The 16,787-nt window shown below is 59.4% G+C and overlaps 2 protein-coding genes and 1 pseudogene across 6 annotated transcripts in view; 1 reads left to right on the top strand and 2 right to left on the bottom strand.

The window, feature by feature from the left end:
* The window catches only part of TSPEAR (thrombospondin type laminin G domain and EAR repeats), a gene marked incomplete at its 5' end in the record, with an annotated part of 222,724 nt that extends 209,544 nt beyond the window's left edge, over window positions 1-13,180 (bottom strand). The window contains one exon of the mRNA XM_072740612.1: window positions 12,853-13,180. Within this exon, the coding sequence (XP_072596713.1) occupies window positions 12,853-13,180 (328 nt within the window). The remainder of the gene's footprint in view (window positions 1-12,852) is intronic.
* LOC112909555 (transcription initiation factor TFIID subunit 9B pseudogene) lies at window positions 5,977-6,680 on the top strand (annotated as a pseudogene).
* A 25-nt stretch (window positions 13,181-13,205) lies between the features above and the next one.
* Window positions 13,206-16,787, bottom strand: part of UBE2G2 (ubiquitin conjugating enzyme E2 G2) — a 38,408-nt gene continuing 34,826 nt past the window's right edge. For all 5 annotated transcript variants that reach the window (XM_072739047.1, XM_025985504.2, XM_072739048.1 and 2 more), the window contains one exon: window positions 13,206-14,999. In XM_072739047.1, coding sequence (XP_072595148.1) covers window positions 14,887-14,999 — 113 coding nt within the window. In that variant the 3' untranslated portion in view covers window positions 13,206-14,886. The remainder of the gene's footprint in view (window positions 15,000-16,787) is intronic.

Genomic DNA, 16,787 nt, shown 5'->3' with positions numbered 1-16,787 from the left:
CCACACAACCTGCACACGCAGGGTCCCCTTAGTTTGCTACAGAAGCATGAACCTGCTGCCAGGGGGCTCCCACGACACAGTGCACGATCTGGGCCCTCAGGGGGACGCACCGGGCCTGCGGGGGACGCACCGGGCCCGCAGGGGGATGCACCGGGCCCACGGGGGGATGCACCGGTTCTACGGGGGATGCACCGGGCCCGCAGGGGACATACCAGGACCGCAGGGGATGCACCGGGCCCTCGGGATGCACCGGGCCCGTGGGGGACGCACCAGGCCTGCAGGGGATTCACCGGGCCTAAGAGGGACACCCTGGGCTTCTCGTGGGGCTAAAGCCGAGGCAGCCCCAGGGGAAATCCACTCGCAGCCCCGGGCTCCATCGTCACACGTCCTTCTCCGACGCGGGCCCTCTGCCGCCTCCTCTGAGGACCCCGTGAGCCATCAGACCCACCGGGATAAGCCGGGTCACCTCACAGCTCGGGACCCCTAGCCTAATTGCACCTGCCAAGTGCCTCCTGTGGACGGTGTGCCCTCGAGCGTCGGCCTGGGCTGGCACAGCGTCCAGAGCCGCCACCCTGCCCGCCGCGCTTGCTCGGCCACAGAATGAAGGACCTGAGCAGTGGGTTCAACGCCAAGTTTAAACCACAACTGAAGAGGGAAACGGTAAAGCAGAACCCGGGTGGGAACAGAAGACACATCTGGAAAGACGTGAGGCCGAAGCACTGGCGAGCAGCAGGCAGTGGGTCGGCGTTGCTGGGACCCAGCCCCCGCCCGCCCCCGCAGGGGCCCTGGACACCCCCCACCCCCGCAGCAGCCGGTGGGAACACGGGGACCCGCTGCGCTGCACCAGAGGGCGCCGCTCAGGCCGTCAGCACGCAGGGAGCACCGGGTCTGAGCCGCACCCGTCTGGGGGCTGGAAGAGTCGGACAGGAGACAACGAATGGGGCCTGGCGCTGCTGGGGACGGCCTGATCTAGAAGCGGGGAGGTCGGAGAGACGTGCGACACCTGAGGAGAGGCCCAGGGGTGCGGGAAGCCGAGGAGGCAGGCAGGCAGGGGCGCAGCCAAGGGCCTGGGGTGCGCTGGGTCCCGAGCAGGGTGAGGCCCGTGGGAGGATATTTTTAGTATTTTGCAATGAACTAAACATATCGTTTTGACCGTGAGATTCCCTAATCAAAAAAAATTTTTTAAAGATTCACTTATTCATTTGGGGGGGGGGGGCAGAGGGAGAGGGAAGCCCAAGCTGACCCCCTGCAGTGCACAGAGCCCCACACGGGACTCGACCCCACGACCCTGAGATCATGACCTGAGCTGAAACCAAGAGTCCGACACTCAACCGGCTGAGCCCCTCGGACGCCCCAAAGTCCAAATTACTTTTTTAATTTTTAAAATTTGAGTTTATGAGCAAGATTGGGGTGACGAAGAAGAGTCCCGAAGACCCAGGGCTGGAGCACCCAGGCACGCCGGAGGAGCGGGGGTCCTGAGCGCCGGGCGAGGCCCATGGCCCCCGACGCATCCCTGCAGGGCCTCCAGCGCCCACTCAGCAGACCAGCATGGCCCACGACGGTGCGTGGACGTGGCCTCCCCGCCGCCTGCAGCAGCGGTCCCATCGCCGAGGAGTAGCCCGGACCCCGGGTGGAGGGCTGAGGAGCCCACGGTGGTGGCTCCACGGAGGGGGACGCTCCAGGACACGCGCGGCCCAGCGAGCGGCGAGAGCAGGGGTGAGGCGGGCCTAGGCAGTGGCTCCGCGTCGCTGACCTTCACCTTTCCTCGTTTTTCCAACTGATTTTCCGAAATGATCAGAAATGGATTTTGCATTAAGAATCTTAAAACGTTTTTCACTTGTTTTGTAATCAGAGGCCGTGGCCGTGATCCAGATGAGGGGCACAACGTAGGGGCGCGTGGGGGGGTCGGAGCACGTGGGGCGTGTGCGGGGCGCAGGCTCCCGCCTAGAGGGAGGCCAGTGAGGGCGGCAGCTGCGGGAGGGGCAGCGGCAGGGGCACGGGGAGGTGCCCCGAGGTCGGCGCCCCGGGGCCAGGCTGGCTGGGGGCGGGGAGGAGCCCAGTCCCCTCCGCGCCGTGTCCATGCCCCCCACCGGGGCTCACCAGACAGCGGGCAGGCCCCACGGCCCCCACGGCGGGGTCTCCTAGACCCTATGCCCCTGAGGCCAGGGCCCCCAAGGGGCCACCCCACCGGGCGATCAGAGCCGCGAGCGCAGGGGGAACCCATGCGGGGAGCAGTGAGCACATCCGAAGCCACAGCCGCCAGCACGGGCACCGCAGGGCGCCTGAGGGGAAGGGGCGGGTGGCGCCCTGCAGCTGGCAGGGGCAAAGGCAAACACTCCCCGAGGATCGCGCCTCCGTGGGCGATGGGCTCACCCGCGGCGGGATGGCGAAGGGCAGGGGCAGAGCCGCCGCCGCCGCCCCGAGGCCGTGCTGCACGCAGCAGGCTTGCCGGGCGGGGAACCGGGGCGGAGGTCGCCGCCGCCTTCCTGGTGGCCCCCACGGACACACCGGGGATGCGGGGCACCGTGCTCCCGGCCACGGGGACCCTGTGCTCCCGGAGCAGGCGCTGTCCCACGTGCCCGTCGGCCTGACGCACAGAAGGGGACCGGGGCCGTCGAAGGGCCGACAGGGGACGTGCAGCTGCCGAGGCCGAAAGGACACTAGGAGCTTAAAGAAACTGCAGCTGAGCAGGACCTCGGCTGGGGGCTCCGCCTGGAGACACCCCGGTTCCCGCTGTGCCCCCAGCGCTGGCGCCGGCGAGGGAGGGCGACGGAGGGCTCGGGAGGCCAGCCCGGCTAAGCCGTGCGTGGGGCGAGGCGTGGGCACCGCTCTTCCCCTCCTGCCAGGCCCGCGGGCCCCTCCTGGGTGCAGAGCATCAGGCGGCCGCCTCCAGCCACAGGCTGTGAGCAAAGTGACCCCCCAGGGGCAGGGCTGAGGCCTCGGCCTGGGCCACACGTCGCCCCAGGTCCCAGCGCGGACAGCACGCTCACGGAGGAGCAGGGACGGCCACCACCGGCACCTGCTCCCGCCCAGCACAGCCCTGCACGGCGCCCTCCGGGTCCTGCGGCCACCGGCCCACGTCCGCGGTTTCCGGGGCCTCGGGGGCTGTTCCGGAGCCGCAGCGGACCTCGGGTCATCCAGGGGGCAGTTCACACCCCGGAACGCCCTGCGGGGGTCAGTCCAGACCGGCGTGCGCGGCAGCGGGGACATTGCACGCGGAACATTCAGGTCGCACCCGTAAGAATCCGAGTTTCAAAAGTTTAACTTTAATCATTTTTATTGACCTTTTATAGTCATTATAATTTGTTTTACGAATTATAGTTTGCATTTTTTTAAAGATTTTTTTAAATTTATTTATTCATGAAAGACACAGAGAGGAGAGAGAGGCAGAGACGCAGGCAGAGGGAGAAGCAGGCTCTGTGCAGGGAGCCCGATGGGGGACTCAATCCCAGGACCCCGGGGTCACGCCCTGGGCCAAAGGCGGCACTAAACTGCTGAGCCCCCCGGGCTGCCCCACATTCACATTTTGAACACTTTGAACATAATTGGAGTTTTTAAAGCTATTTTAGACCAGCACTGTTAATAGATACTAATTTAATGACAACTGTGAATAACGTAAGTAGGGATTTTGTTGAAATACAGGTGAATTAAAAAAAGACACAGGTGAAAAACATAAAATGTGTGGGACGAACGTCCAACGTGTAAATGGCGAGGGTGTGCGCTGAGTGCCACGTCCAACACCGCCAGCCTGCGCACGGAAGCCCAGACCCGCGCGGCCACGGTGAAACCGCGTGTGTTTTCACGTCGCGTCAGGCGTGGGGACCGAGCCTTACGCACGTGTGTCAGGGCGGGGACGGAAACTTTTACTCAATCAGCAGGGCCTCTGGTTTCGTGGGTGGCCGGACGTGGCCGCCCCGCGCACGTGCTCGGAGCCGCTGCCGCCTCTGGGAGGCCACGTGGAGGGGGCTCAGCCGCAGTCTGCGCAGCCCTGTGAGGCGCAGCCCCCGCGGCCTGGGGGCCCCTGCACCGCCCTGGGCCCAGCCGGGGACCGACGCAGGTCTCCCCCGGGATCCGCAATGCCGCAGGCGGTCTGGAGGCATCGATAGCAGCACGGTGGCCACCAAGACCGACCCCGAGACCCTGGGCCTGGCACCAGAGGATCACCCTACCCCCAGGGCAGGCCCCCCGGCCGTGGGCTGGGCAGGGGGCCGTGCGGGGGCTCGGGGCAGGAGGGGTTCTCGGCCCCCGAGGCAGCCTCGGCTGTGATGGCACGACCCGGACCCTGATGCCCGCTGACCCCTGATGCTGCCGGACCACTGATGCCACCGGACACCCGATGCCCCCGACCCCTGATGCCCCCGATTCCTGATGCCCCCTGACCCCTGATGTCCCCAGACACCTGATGCCCTCAGACACCTGATGCCCCCTGACAGCTGATGCCCATGACCCCTGATGCCCCTGGCCCCTGATGCCCCTGGATCCTTGATGCCCTCTGACCCCTGATGCCCCAACCCCTGATGCCCCTGACCCCTGGTGGCCCTGGACCCCTGGTGGCCCCTGACCCCTGATGCCCCTGGACCCTTGATGCCCTCTGACCCCTGATGCCCCCGGTCTGGGGAGACAGCAGCAGGTGTGTGCGGGGTTGCACTCCCTGCCGACTGAGGCGGCCAGGCCCCTCCCCTGGCGGTGGGCGCCGTCTTCCCATGGGGACGCTCCCCTGGACGTCGAGCATGTGCAGGCTGGCACACGGCAGATGATTCATGTGGCTAATTTATTAGGACAATCAGGCTAAAGTTAGGTTAATTACTTTTTAATCATTCTCTCGAGGGTACATGAAAATGCAAGCTCCTAGCACGGCTTGGCGAGCGGGCCGGGGACCGGGCCTGGCGCGGCAGGCTGGCCAGCTGGTGGGAGCTGGCGCGTCGCTGCTGCAGTGTGCCGAGTGGCGGCCGCGCAGGGGTCCTCCCACGCACCGACGTGACGGCGCGTGCAGCCCACGGCCCGCTGGGTAAGCCTGGACACGCAGACCTGGGGCGGCCTCTCCTCCCGGGGCCCCAGGCGGCCCACCGTGGCTGGCATGTCAGCTGGGCCTGGGCCAGCACAGCAGACAGGTACCAGGCCCGTGTCTCTGGGCAGGGACAGGACTGGTGTCCCACTGTGAGCCGCAGGGACGGGAACATGAGGCCGCGGGGGCTGCGGGGCCCTGCCCGGGGATGGTGTCCACGGCAGAGCACGCGCCAGGGCGAGCGCTGGACAAGTGGCAGAGCTTGGGACGGCCCGGTCGGAGCAGCAGCAGCCGCCGTCAGGGGGAGGGAAGCGCACGCGTGGTGCGGGACAGCGGGCAGGCAGGAGGCCGTGGGTCCGGAAGGACCAGGGCGGCTGTGGGGCCGCGCGACAGGCCAGGCGACTGGGCAGACGAAGACACCCGTGCGGGGAAAACCGCCCAAGAGCTGCCGGTGAAAGGCCGGGATTTGGCCAACGTCTCGGCCTACGTGGGCAGAGGCCAGCGGGGGGACACAGGAGGCGACAGGACTGCCACGGCCTGGCCTCTGGGCAGCGAGGTCTGCAGGGGGCAGCCCGGGCCCAGGGGGTGGCCTTGGGGAGCAAAGGCCACGGCACAGCCCATCCGCCCCCCTCGCCCCCACGCGGGGAGGGAAAGAGGAATCGCGGCTCCCAGGCTCCCAGGGGGGCTGACGCTCTTCTGCTCCCCCGATCCCTCAGCAGGACTGCTGACGGCAAAGGCCGGCGTGGTGTCAGGGCGGCCTGGTGGGGCAGCTGTGCCTCGGGTGACAGCTCCCAGGGCCCACCAGGTCCCGTGTGGCTCTGGTGACCCTAAGGAGATCGGAGGGTGAGGCGGGGATACTGCAAGCCCCAGGGCAACGGCTGAGGGAGGAATATGTCCCACGATCAAATGCAATGTATTTACTGCTCATGCAGATAGATTATATTTAAAAAGCAGATTAGTGGCAGGATAACATGCAGTCGGGCAAGGTGGCGCCTCCCAACGCTCCGAGAGATGCCTCGGTAATGGCACAAACCTTGAAGGATATGGGAGTCACGGAGTATGAACCAGCGGTTATGAATCAAATGTTGGAATTTGCTTTCCGATATGTGACCACCATTCTGGATGACGCAAAAATTTATTGGAGTCCTGCTAAGAAACCTAATGTTGATGCCGATGACGTAAGGCTGGCGTTGATCGATCGCCAGCCTTACCCGTTGCGTTGATCCATCCTTGACTTCTCCTCCCCCAAGAGGTTATTTTTACTAGCTATTGCGAGGCAGAAAAATCAAACCCCTTTAACCCTGATTCAGCCATTCTGCAGGACCCAGACTGCACCTGACAGAGGCTGCTCAACAGCTCCACCAGGCCCAAGTCCTTAAGTGAAGGGACCTAACCAAGGGAGGCCGGTTCCGCTGTAGCAGCCCCATGGACAGCACCTGTCCCCAAGCTGCACCTCCAGTGTCAGTGACGAGCCAAAGACTTACGGTGCAGATTCCACATTCTCAGTCGACACCCTGCAACTACTGCAGTTCAAAATATTCTGATTAATCCTTCAGTAATTGGGCCCCGAAATATGCTCATTACCTCCAACATGGTTTCATCCCAGAAAATGGCCAGTGACTCAGACCCACTGAAGAGAAACTACGAAGGTGATGACGATAATGATCCTATGTAAGGAATACCGGGATCCCTGGGTGGCGCAGCGGTTTGGCGCCTGCCTTTGGCCCAGGGCGCGATCCTGGAGACCTGGGATCGAATCCCACGTCGGGCTCCCGGTGCATGGAGCCTGCTTCTCCCTCTGCCTGTGTCTCTGCCTCTCTCTCTCTCTGTGACTATCATAAATAAATAAAAATTAAAAAAAAAAAAAAAAGGAATACCATCAGGATGCGTTTCAAATGTGTAGTTGGTTTGGAGCCCGTTATACTAAACTTCTCAGGTTTTATCCTAGAAAACGTAAAAGTAGCTGCAGCGATTTTCACATTAGCTTAAACTGTGAGATTTCTTTTTTTTTTAAACTGTCAGGTATCTTAAGTGAGCTTACCAATGCTTTTTCATTAGGTTTCAAGTAAAAAAGCATTTGTTTCCTAGTATTTTGATTAACGTTGAATTCTTTAACAGTTTTATATTTGGAAGCAGTTTTCTGCATGTATCAGCTTCTACAGCCTGATCCGTGGGCTAATCTTTAACAGCATGATTTCTAATTTACATTCAAATACTTTCTTTTGTAAGGTAAAAAAAAGTCACAATTTTCACTTTCACCAACTTTTTTGACTGAATCTCTAAACTTAGGAGATATTTTCGGAAAGGATGGATTTAAAGGGATTCTAAATTTATTTTGAGTGTATTTGTTTCTTGGTATTCCCTAACCTCCCACCTCCTCAACCCAGTTTCTAGATCCCATTCATTTTCTGTACCACGTCTTCCCCATGGGCCTGAGTTTCCACCAATACTCTTAGAAGGCCAAACCCCGAATTTAAAAAGTCTAATCTGGGGATCCCTGGGTGGTGCAGTAGTTTGGCACCTGCCTTTGGCCCAGGGCGCGATCCTGGAGACCCAGGATCGAATCCCACGTTGGGCTCCCGGTGCATGGAGCCTGCTTCTCCCTCTGCCTGTGTCTCTGCCTCTCTCTCTCTCTTGTGTGACTATCACAAATAAATAAAAATAAATAAATAAATAAATAAAAAGTCTAATCCCTGATAATACAGTTCAGTGTCATTTTCCTATTTTTAAAACCTGCTTTACATGCCTAAAGGTTTGCTTTGCTTTCTTTCTCTCCGTACTAGAGCAGTTGGGCTTTATCCATTGCCTTTTATGCTGTTTGAGCTTTACTCTGCTTTTAACAGGTAGTTTGGGGCAGCCCCAGTGGTGCAGTGGTTTAGCACCGCCTGCGGTCCGGGGTGTGATCCTGGAGACCCAGGATCCAGTCCCCCATCAGGCTCCCTGCATGGAGCCCGCTTCTCCCTCTGCCTGTGTCTCTGCCTCTCTCTCTCTGTGTCTCTATTAATAAATAAATAAGAAAAATCTTAAAAAAAAAAACGGTAGTTTGGCATCAGTTACAGTTTGTCTTATATTGCAAGTTGATAACTCCATATTTCACGTGTCTAAATTTAACAGAGAAGATGCCACAGCTTAAAATCTGCCTTGAAAAGTATATTTACACTGGACCTAGGCAGAAACCATTAAAGAGCAAGTGTTTTTTTCCTTTCTACCATACATATATGCTACGATCTCTACTGCTTGAACCCTTCTATTGGTATAATTCATTTTTCTAGCTTGTTGCTGAGGATATCGTACATGAGATGGGATCAGACCTGAAAATCCCCTAGAAGGCCAACGACAAAATCAAATCAGTGTAACGTGACCTGCACTTAGGTGTACTATGCATAGGTTTCTCGGTAATGTTGCTCAGCACCTTTCACCATTTTCCACTTATACACATGTAAACGTCTTAGGGGAAAAGATTGCCGAGCTTTCAAAAATACAAATAGGCCTGTTGTTTTCAAGTAAGTTTGACATATTCAATATAGGAATACTTTGGCAGAGTTTTCTAAAATAGATTTTCATATATCATGATTTAGAACTTACAGCCAAGGATCCTCAAACTTAAAGCACAGGGAAGTTTCATGTTAGGATGGTGCTTGACACATTGAAGACAAATAGTCCAGGGACCGAAAGGACCTGTCTTATCACAGTTTGAGTGTTTTTGGATATTAGGGAAAAGGTGGTATCAAACTTATAAAAACAGGTCCGGTCACAATAGGAGAAGGATGTTCATCATATAGCATAGGATATCATTACTTGAGTGTTCTCAGGGAAGCAGCATGTCAAAAAGCCTAGGATCTAGCCCTGGCTCCCATCACTTGCCAGCTATGTGACCTTACTTCACCTCTGAACCTAGTTCTCAGTAATAGAAAAATAACACCAACCCTGCCTACCTCACAGGGATGTTGTTGAGGGTTTAATTGGTATATGGGAAAATTATTTCAAAATTGTAAAATGGTTTATAACACCAAGAAACTGTTAATGTGTTTGTCCTGTGATTAATTTAAAAATTTAACTTAAGAAAATAAAATTGAAATAAAAACAAAAAGCAAATTAAGCTAAATGGAATACTAATAATTATTCCAAGAATCCAAACGACGGCAGGAAAGCCAGAGCAAAGTCACAAGCACTTAGAGGGGACGAACAGAAAGCAAAGAAAAACAACAACAACAACAGAAGACCGAAATCCAAACATCTCAATTATTACATTAAACATAATTACACGGGGCGCCTGGGTGGCTCAGTGTCTGCCTTCGGCTCAGGTCGCGATCCCGGGGATCAAGTCTTGTGTTGGGCTCCCTGCTCAGCAGGGACACTGCTTCTCCCTCTGCCCCCCTGCTTGTGCTCTGCCTCTCTCTGAAATAAATGAAATCTTTAAACGAAAACCCCCCATAATTACACTAATTAAAAGATAGAAATTTAAAAAAAGATGGAAATTGTCAGATCTGATAAAAAACAATAGGGCAGCCCCAGTGGCGCAGCAGTATAGCGCCACTTTTAGCCCGGGGTGTGATCCTGGGGACCCAGGATCGAGTCCTGTGTTGGGCTCCCTGCAGGGAGCCTGCTTCCCCCTCTGCCTGTGTCTCTGCTTCTCTTTCTCTGTGTCTGTCATGAATAAATAAATAAAAAATCATTAAAAAAAAAAATAGAAACTGGGATGCCCCACTGGCTCAGTGGGAAGAGCACACAGCTCTCGATCTTGGGGTCAGGAGTCCAAGCCCCATGCTGGGTGCAGAGATTACTTAAAAAATACAAAATAAAAAAAATGTTTTAAGTAGTAATAATAACAAATTTAAAAAAAAATTTTTTTTCATTTATTTATTCATAGAGACACAGAGGGAGAGAGGGGCAGAGGAACAGGCAGAGGGAGAAGCAGGCTCCATGCAGGGAGTCCGATGTGGGACTCGATCCAGGGTCCCCAGGATCACACCCCAGGCTGTAGGCGGCGCTAAACCGCTGCACCACCGGGGCTGCCCTAATAACAAAATTTTAAAAAAATTTTAATGTATCTTATAGATGCATGCCATCTATAAGAAACATAAGGCCATAGATATTTTAAATGTTTAAAAAAAAAAAAAGTTTCCCCAAATTGAGCAGCAGGCCCAGGAGCTTAGCAACTGAATCCTATGAACCTTTCAGGGAACAGGTTGTCCTACGAGAAGAAAGAACGAGGACTCTGGCTCCGACGCCAGGGCCAAAGGAAGCCGGGTCCCCGCTCATCTGCGCGGGCGCAGAACCACTGGAGGAGACCCCAGCCAGGCGGGGTGACCGGGGTGCTGCCCCCGAGGGGCAGCAGCGTCACAGGACGCCCGTCAGCATCAACCACACCAAGGGGGCCCTCCCAGTCCCAGGGCCAGACACGAAGAGCAGGGCGCGCTCCAGGGCCCCGTGTTCTCGGTGGTGGGGACGGCATCCCCCTACTGCGCCTGCACCCAGACAGCACACGCACCCCACTGTGCAGCCAGGCCTGCAGGGGTGCAGCTGTGCGGGAGTGGACAGGGGTAAGGGTACGCGTGTATCAGGGCGTGTGGTGTGTGGGGTGAGGGAGCCAGTCTGCAGGCGTGCGGTGTGCCACCGTGGGAGGGTGCAGGTGTGCAGGCGAGTGCACGGGGCTTCAGCGTGCACGTGTGGATGTGCGGTGTGTGAGCGTGTGGCGGGGCGTGCACCTGCCAGGGCAGGAAGCTCCCCACCTGAGCAGCCCCGCCCACGGCCCCACCCCGTCAGCCCCCATCCTGCTGGGCCCCAGGCTCTGAGCCCGCGCCGCGCCTGCCCGGGCCCACGGGAGGGTTAGGGTTAGGCAGCACAGCCTCGTGCCCGCGTGACGGCCGTCACGTGTGCAGGCCTCGCCGGCTGCCTGGAGGCCGGGCGCCCCGTGACACACTGACGGGGATCGACTGGCCGCACACCAACGGGGCTGGTTTGGGCCACTGCAGCCAGAAGCCTCCAGGAAGGGGGCGCATCCAGGGTCACGCAGCCAGAGGGGGCAGGTGGCCGCAGCGCCGCAGGTGCAGCCACGAACACAGCTCCCAGGCCCTCGGCAGCCGCGGCACCCCCGCCAGGCCCCGGCCCCTGTAGGCGGCCTCCGACGGCCAGGTCTTGGGCCCTCGTCCTGGCCACACGCATCCCCGCTGCCGCCACAGCAGGGGCTGCCCCAGCAGGCGTCTCCGCCCAGGCCAGACCCCCCACCTGCAGGCCGGTGCTTCCCGCGGAGGGCGGGGGGCAGGGAGCCCGCGAGCAGACCCCGACGCCACAGGGCCCGCGCCCCGGAGGAGCCTGAGTGCAGGTGCACGGGTGTGCACGCGGGTGGGCGTGCGTGCTGACGGGCGCCCACCCGTGCACCCTTGCACCCACGCGTCAGGCAGAAGTCTTCATGGGGGCGGGCGTGCCCGCGGGGGTGGCCCCCGGGGCCCTGGCAGGGGGAGCGCTGCCACCGGGCGGGGCGGGGCGGGAGAGCCCCGAGAGCCGAGAGCCCCGAGAGCCCCAGCCGGCTCTGCCCCGGAGCTGCGACTGTTTAATGTGGTTCCAGCTCATTTAGCGCATTACCCGGGATTTCAAAGAGCCATTAGCACAAGACAATCCCTCGGTCTCCTGCTTCCACCTGAACGGGTTCCAGCGTCAGGTCCTCTGCCAGGAGGGTGAGCCCACGTGCACACGCGCGCGCACGCACACACCACATGAAAGGGAGCTGTCACCGCTGCTTCCCCGCAGGCGGGCGCGCGGGGTGTCGCCGCCATCCACACACTCACACGCTCACGCAGGCTCACTGCGGGGCCAAGGGCCCGGCCTGTCCCCCAGCCCATGGGGCCCGGCCCCCCTGTGGCCCGCCAGCCCCACTCCGGGCCTGGAGAGGGCAGGCTGGTCCCACAGCTCGGGAGCACCGACCCCCCAGGCCTCCCCACGTGGGAGGAGGAGAAGCAGCCCCCACCCTGGGCAGGGAGCTCGTGTGCAGGGCGACCACGCAGCAGCCCGAGACACAGCACGGTCCCACAGTCTGCCACCAACTCAGCCCAGCCCCGTTCCCCCCACGGCCCACCGCGTCCTCTGCACACCAGGCCCCAGCCACCCCGCTTGCCCAGCCCCAAGTGCTGAGCCCCCTTCTGATCAGGTCCCCAAGCCCAGCCCGGCTCCCAGGGACACACTCTGCCTCCCACCACCTCGAGAGGACAGCACCAGGACGCCCTGGGACTCCCGGGGACGAGAAGTTGAAAACCTTAGAACCACAGAAAGGCCCGGGGCTCTGCAGGCACCCACGTCGGCAGCACCCACGGGGGGCACCCAGTAGGGCCAGCCCCACCTGCCTGCGCCATGAGAGCCCGCTCCGGCCGGCTACGCATCCCACGCTCTTCCTGCCTCCCACGCCGCTCCTCTCATCTACAGCTGCCCCCCCCCCCCCCCCAGCAAGGCTAGCTCGGTCGGAGGAAAGTCAGCAGAAAGGACAGCACGTGTCCTCGGGCTGGCAGGGCCACCTCCACCAGCAGCACGGCCACCTGCCTGCTGCGACAGGGTCCCCACGCCGGGCCTGCCTCCCCTCGTTCAGATGAGGAAGCCCCGTGGGGAGGTGGTGGGGACTCGGCAGGTGACTAGGGAGGGCTCCAGGGCCCCACCCTCGATAGCAGAAGCAGGAGCCCGAGGGACAGGGGAGGGCGGCCACCAGGTCAGCTTGGCAAGTGCCGGGGTGGGGGTGGGGGGTGGCTGGCGAGGGGAGGATGGGGGTGGTGCCGAGGGCGGCGCGGGGAGTCCCCCCGTCCTAGCTGAGGGCGGCCGTGATCCTCGCCCCCCCCACCGAGGCGGCCCCGGGAAGGCACCTGTAGGCCCCAGCCTCGCCCTCAGGAACCCGATTCGGAGGCGGGTCAACAGCAGCGGCCGCTTCAGAGTCGGCGTGTCGCCTGCGTTCTGATGTCTGCAGAGCCCGGGTGGCCTCAACGCCCCGCTGGCGGCTCCCCCCGCCAGGTTCACGGCCCGGTGGGCGCCGCACTCCAAGGAGAGGCTGGCCACAGCGCCCCTGCACCCATGGGAGAGGGGAGAGGGCGGAGGACGGCGGTGAGAAGCCAGGAGAGCGCCGCTCCCACGGCTCCTCGGGTCACCCCGCTGTGGGGCCTCTGGGCCTTGGATTGTCACAGGATTACATGAAATTCAACAAAGAAAAATACCAGCAGACTAGGGGGAAAATATATCTTTATTTTTAACATAGTAATTAAACTCCACCAGAGTGAGGACAACATGAGCTTCTTTGTTTCCATTTAATAAATACAATTGAATAAAAATACTTTGTTTGCAAAGAGACTCCTCTTCCTTCTCCAGATTCCATGGAAGGCCCCGCCCCCGCCCCCGCCGCGGCCCCTGCTGACGCCCTCCACAGGCCACGTTCCCGCCAACCTCTCCTTCCCTCCGGGTGGAGAGGCCCACAAATACCATCCGGGTGCAAAACCTCTCCTCTCCTGATGCCCTTCCAGATACAGGTTCTTGTACTGAACGTCAAATCTGAAATGCGCCCCCCCCCCGAAGAATCTGGTTTCCTCACAGAAGCCCAGCGTGGATGGGCCCCTTCCACCAGTATTTGTCAACACTGAGAAACAAGGTCAGGTTTCAGCAGGACGGGACCCCCGCGTACGAGGGAGGGAAGGGATGACGTCGAGTGTAGCCTACTGAATGTCTTACAGACGGTCCCTTATTTCAAAAATAGAAATTCCCATTTAAACCCAGCCTGTCTGGAACAGGCCAAATACTGGACTCTGCATGCAACAGATCTGGTATTGCTTATAGCGGAGCCCCTGGCGCTGGCGAGCTTCGGGGCTGCAGCGAGGTCACAGACCACAACTCAGTGCCCCACCTCCGCCCGGGGGTCCTGGGGTCCGGGGACCCCCTCCCCACGCCACGCCGTGCCAAGGTCTGGCCTGCCAAGGTCGGGGGTAAGGCACGCCTCTGCGCTCTGCTCTCATTAAGGCTGTACGTTCCCTTCCGACACCAAAACTGCAAGGAACAATTCTGACTCGGTAGTTACTGTTCCTGCTGCCACCACAGGGTACGGAACCTCTGAGCTCCCAGGGTCTGGATGGAGAAGAAACTCCTACGGATCCAGAAGAAACGACAACTTCCAGTCTCGCGTGTTCCTGCCCTAGTGACGTGCGAGTCAGTTAGGACATCACTGTAAATCTTGGCTGAACGTGACCGGGAAGAAAGTCAGTCTTTATACCCAGCAGTAAACCTCTCTTTCTCATGCATCCCATTTCTCATTAATCCATATTTTTAAAAAGCATTTATTTCCTGAAAACTCCTATAGTTTGTGATACACAACAAACAAAACAAACAAGACGTAACGGGATTATAAGGAGAACACGTATGAAGTACTATAAAGCACGGGAACGAAGCTGCGTCCCCCTCCTGGACACACAGGGAACGGGGCCCCCACGGAGCCGTCCCGCCCCCCCTCTGCTTTGGCTGCGTGGCCGCTTCTTCAGAAGGAGCATTACTGGTTCTAGCCCCCGGGAGTGCGGCGCACACACGCCCTCACGCCCTCACCAACTGCGACCAAAGGGAGGCCGCTGACCGCGGGCGCTCCGCTCCGGCGGGGAGAGGAGGCGGGGACGGCTTTCACCATCTACCCGAACCGCCTTGCCAGGAATACGGTAAAACTGCATCCAGCTGTCATCCTACATGAATCATAATTTCAGAAGAGAAGCCTGTTTGGAGCGGGAAAGGTAGGGAAAAAAACAGATGCTGTGGTTCTGCAAGCTTTGCCTTTTTTGGTACCAGCACAGAGTGTCACTGTCACTAGGTGTTCAGCAGAGAAACACTGGCCACGGCTGGGCGCCATGTCTGCGTGTGCGCCAGGGTGGGCCTCAGAGCCCCAGGGACTTCTGTGCCAGCTGCCTGGCGACCCTGCAGAACTGCTCCCGGTCATCCCGCCACATTTTGGAAGCATCCACGTTAGCGCCACTTTCATCGTTGGGCTCTGAAAGAGAAGGAGACGCGCTCAGTGTGAAAAGGGCTCTGGAAGGCAGGGGCCTGGTGAGGTCTTCCGTTCCACTGAGAAACCCCCGGGCGTCGGTCATCCCGGAGCTGCGTCCCAGAAGCAAGCGAGCGCCACTGGTGTGTGACACCTGCGGGAGGAAGTCCACTCTATCAGAGACAGACAGGAGCCTGCCTGAGGGAGGGGGGCTGAGAGGCTGCGTGATGTCAGGGACACGCGCACGAGGCACAAAGACCCACCTCGTGATCCTCACCTCCCGAGTGTCTCGAAGAGCCAACCTGTGTCATGTGTCTCGCTCTAGAAACACTGGGCCCCCGCCAGACAGCGGGCTACAGACGCCCCCAGCTCCGGCCAGAGGACGACATGAGGTCGGTGTCAGGCCCGGTGGACACCTGACCCCAGCAGGCGCTGCAGACAGACCAGGACACACGCAGACAGGCAGCCGGGGCCTGCGGGGCCGGGAGCTGGAACACGGCCCTGTGAAGCGCTGGGTCAGAGCAGAAAAGGCAGCCCAGAGCCCAGCACGGCGGCCCGCACGACCCCAGCCGTTCCCTCACCCCGGCCACGCTTGCCTCCGCGGCCACCGGGTCTGCGTTCCTCCTGTTTATTCCACAACCGTTCCTCACCAGGTCGTGTGCATGAGGCCTAGTGCAGGGCAGCGGGTGTGCAGGGGACACGGTGATACGGGCCCTCAGAGGGCACACCGCCCAGCGGGCCTACACACCATGAACATCCACACCTGTGTCCTTCCAAACTCAGTGCTACAAGGGAGGTGGAGGACTGGGCGGCCTGCAGGCCCCGAGAGGGGGTGTGCTCTGGGGACCCTGGCCAGGCCTGCCGCAGGGAGCAAGCAAGCACGGAGCGAGCCAGCCCCACCCCCACCCAGCACCTGTGACAGCCCCACTCCCCAGACCCAGACGGCTCACAGCCTCCTAAAGCCAGGACAGAGGGCGCCAGTGGGCGGCAGGGCACGGCCGAGCTGGGTGCAGTGACATGGCTGGAAGGTAGCTCAGAGCACAGGACACGTACTCAGAGGGAGTGTGTGAGGAATACATTAAAAGCTTTTATTTTTTTAAAGCAAGCTCCATACCCAGAGAGGAGAGCCCCACACCAGGCTTGAACTCACGACCCTGAGACGGAGACCTGAGCTGAGATCGCGACTTGGAGGCTGGGACGCCCAAGTGGCTCCGTAGGGGAGCATGTGCCTTTGACTCAGGGCATGACCCTGGGATCCTGGGACTGAGTCCCCCATCGGCATCCCCGCAGGGAGCCTGCTTCTCCCTTTGCCTGTGTCTCTGCCTCTCTCATAAATAAATAAATCTTTAAAAAAAGATTCTTTAAAAAAAAAAGGTTGGATGATGTTCCACCAATGGAGCTGCCCAGGCACCCCTACATTAAAACCTTTTAGGAATCTGCTTGGGACTCTGCCTCTCTCCACTCTCTAAAATAAGTAAATAAATCTTTAAAAATAAATAAAAACTTCTAAAAAAAGAATTTATAGCAAAAACGTTTGTCATGGTATGATTTACAGCTGACATGTGAAGGCAGTGGAACCAGCCGGGCACACATTCTGGGGGGCCCACACACCGTGAGCATCCACACCCTCACTTGACGCACTCTGTGCCTGGAGAGCTGAGTGCCTCCGCCCTCGAACATGCACACGCACGGAGGTCCTTGACATCGCGGGACACCAGGAGCCCACGGGGACTCCCGGGCCTCCTCCTCTGGGCCTCCCACAGCACGATCGGCCTCCTCCAACTCTCGCTCGTT

Source organism: Vulpes vulpes, chromosome 15 (assembly GCF_048418805.1).
Source record: "Vulpes vulpes isolate BD-2025 chromosome 15, VulVul3, whole genome shotgun sequence".
NCBI lineage: Eukaryota > Metazoa > Chordata > Mammalia > Carnivora > Canidae > Vulpes > Vulpes vulpes.
The sequence above is the reverse complement of the archived record's forward strand: the minus strand, read 5'-3'. Positions and strand labels throughout refer to the sequence as shown.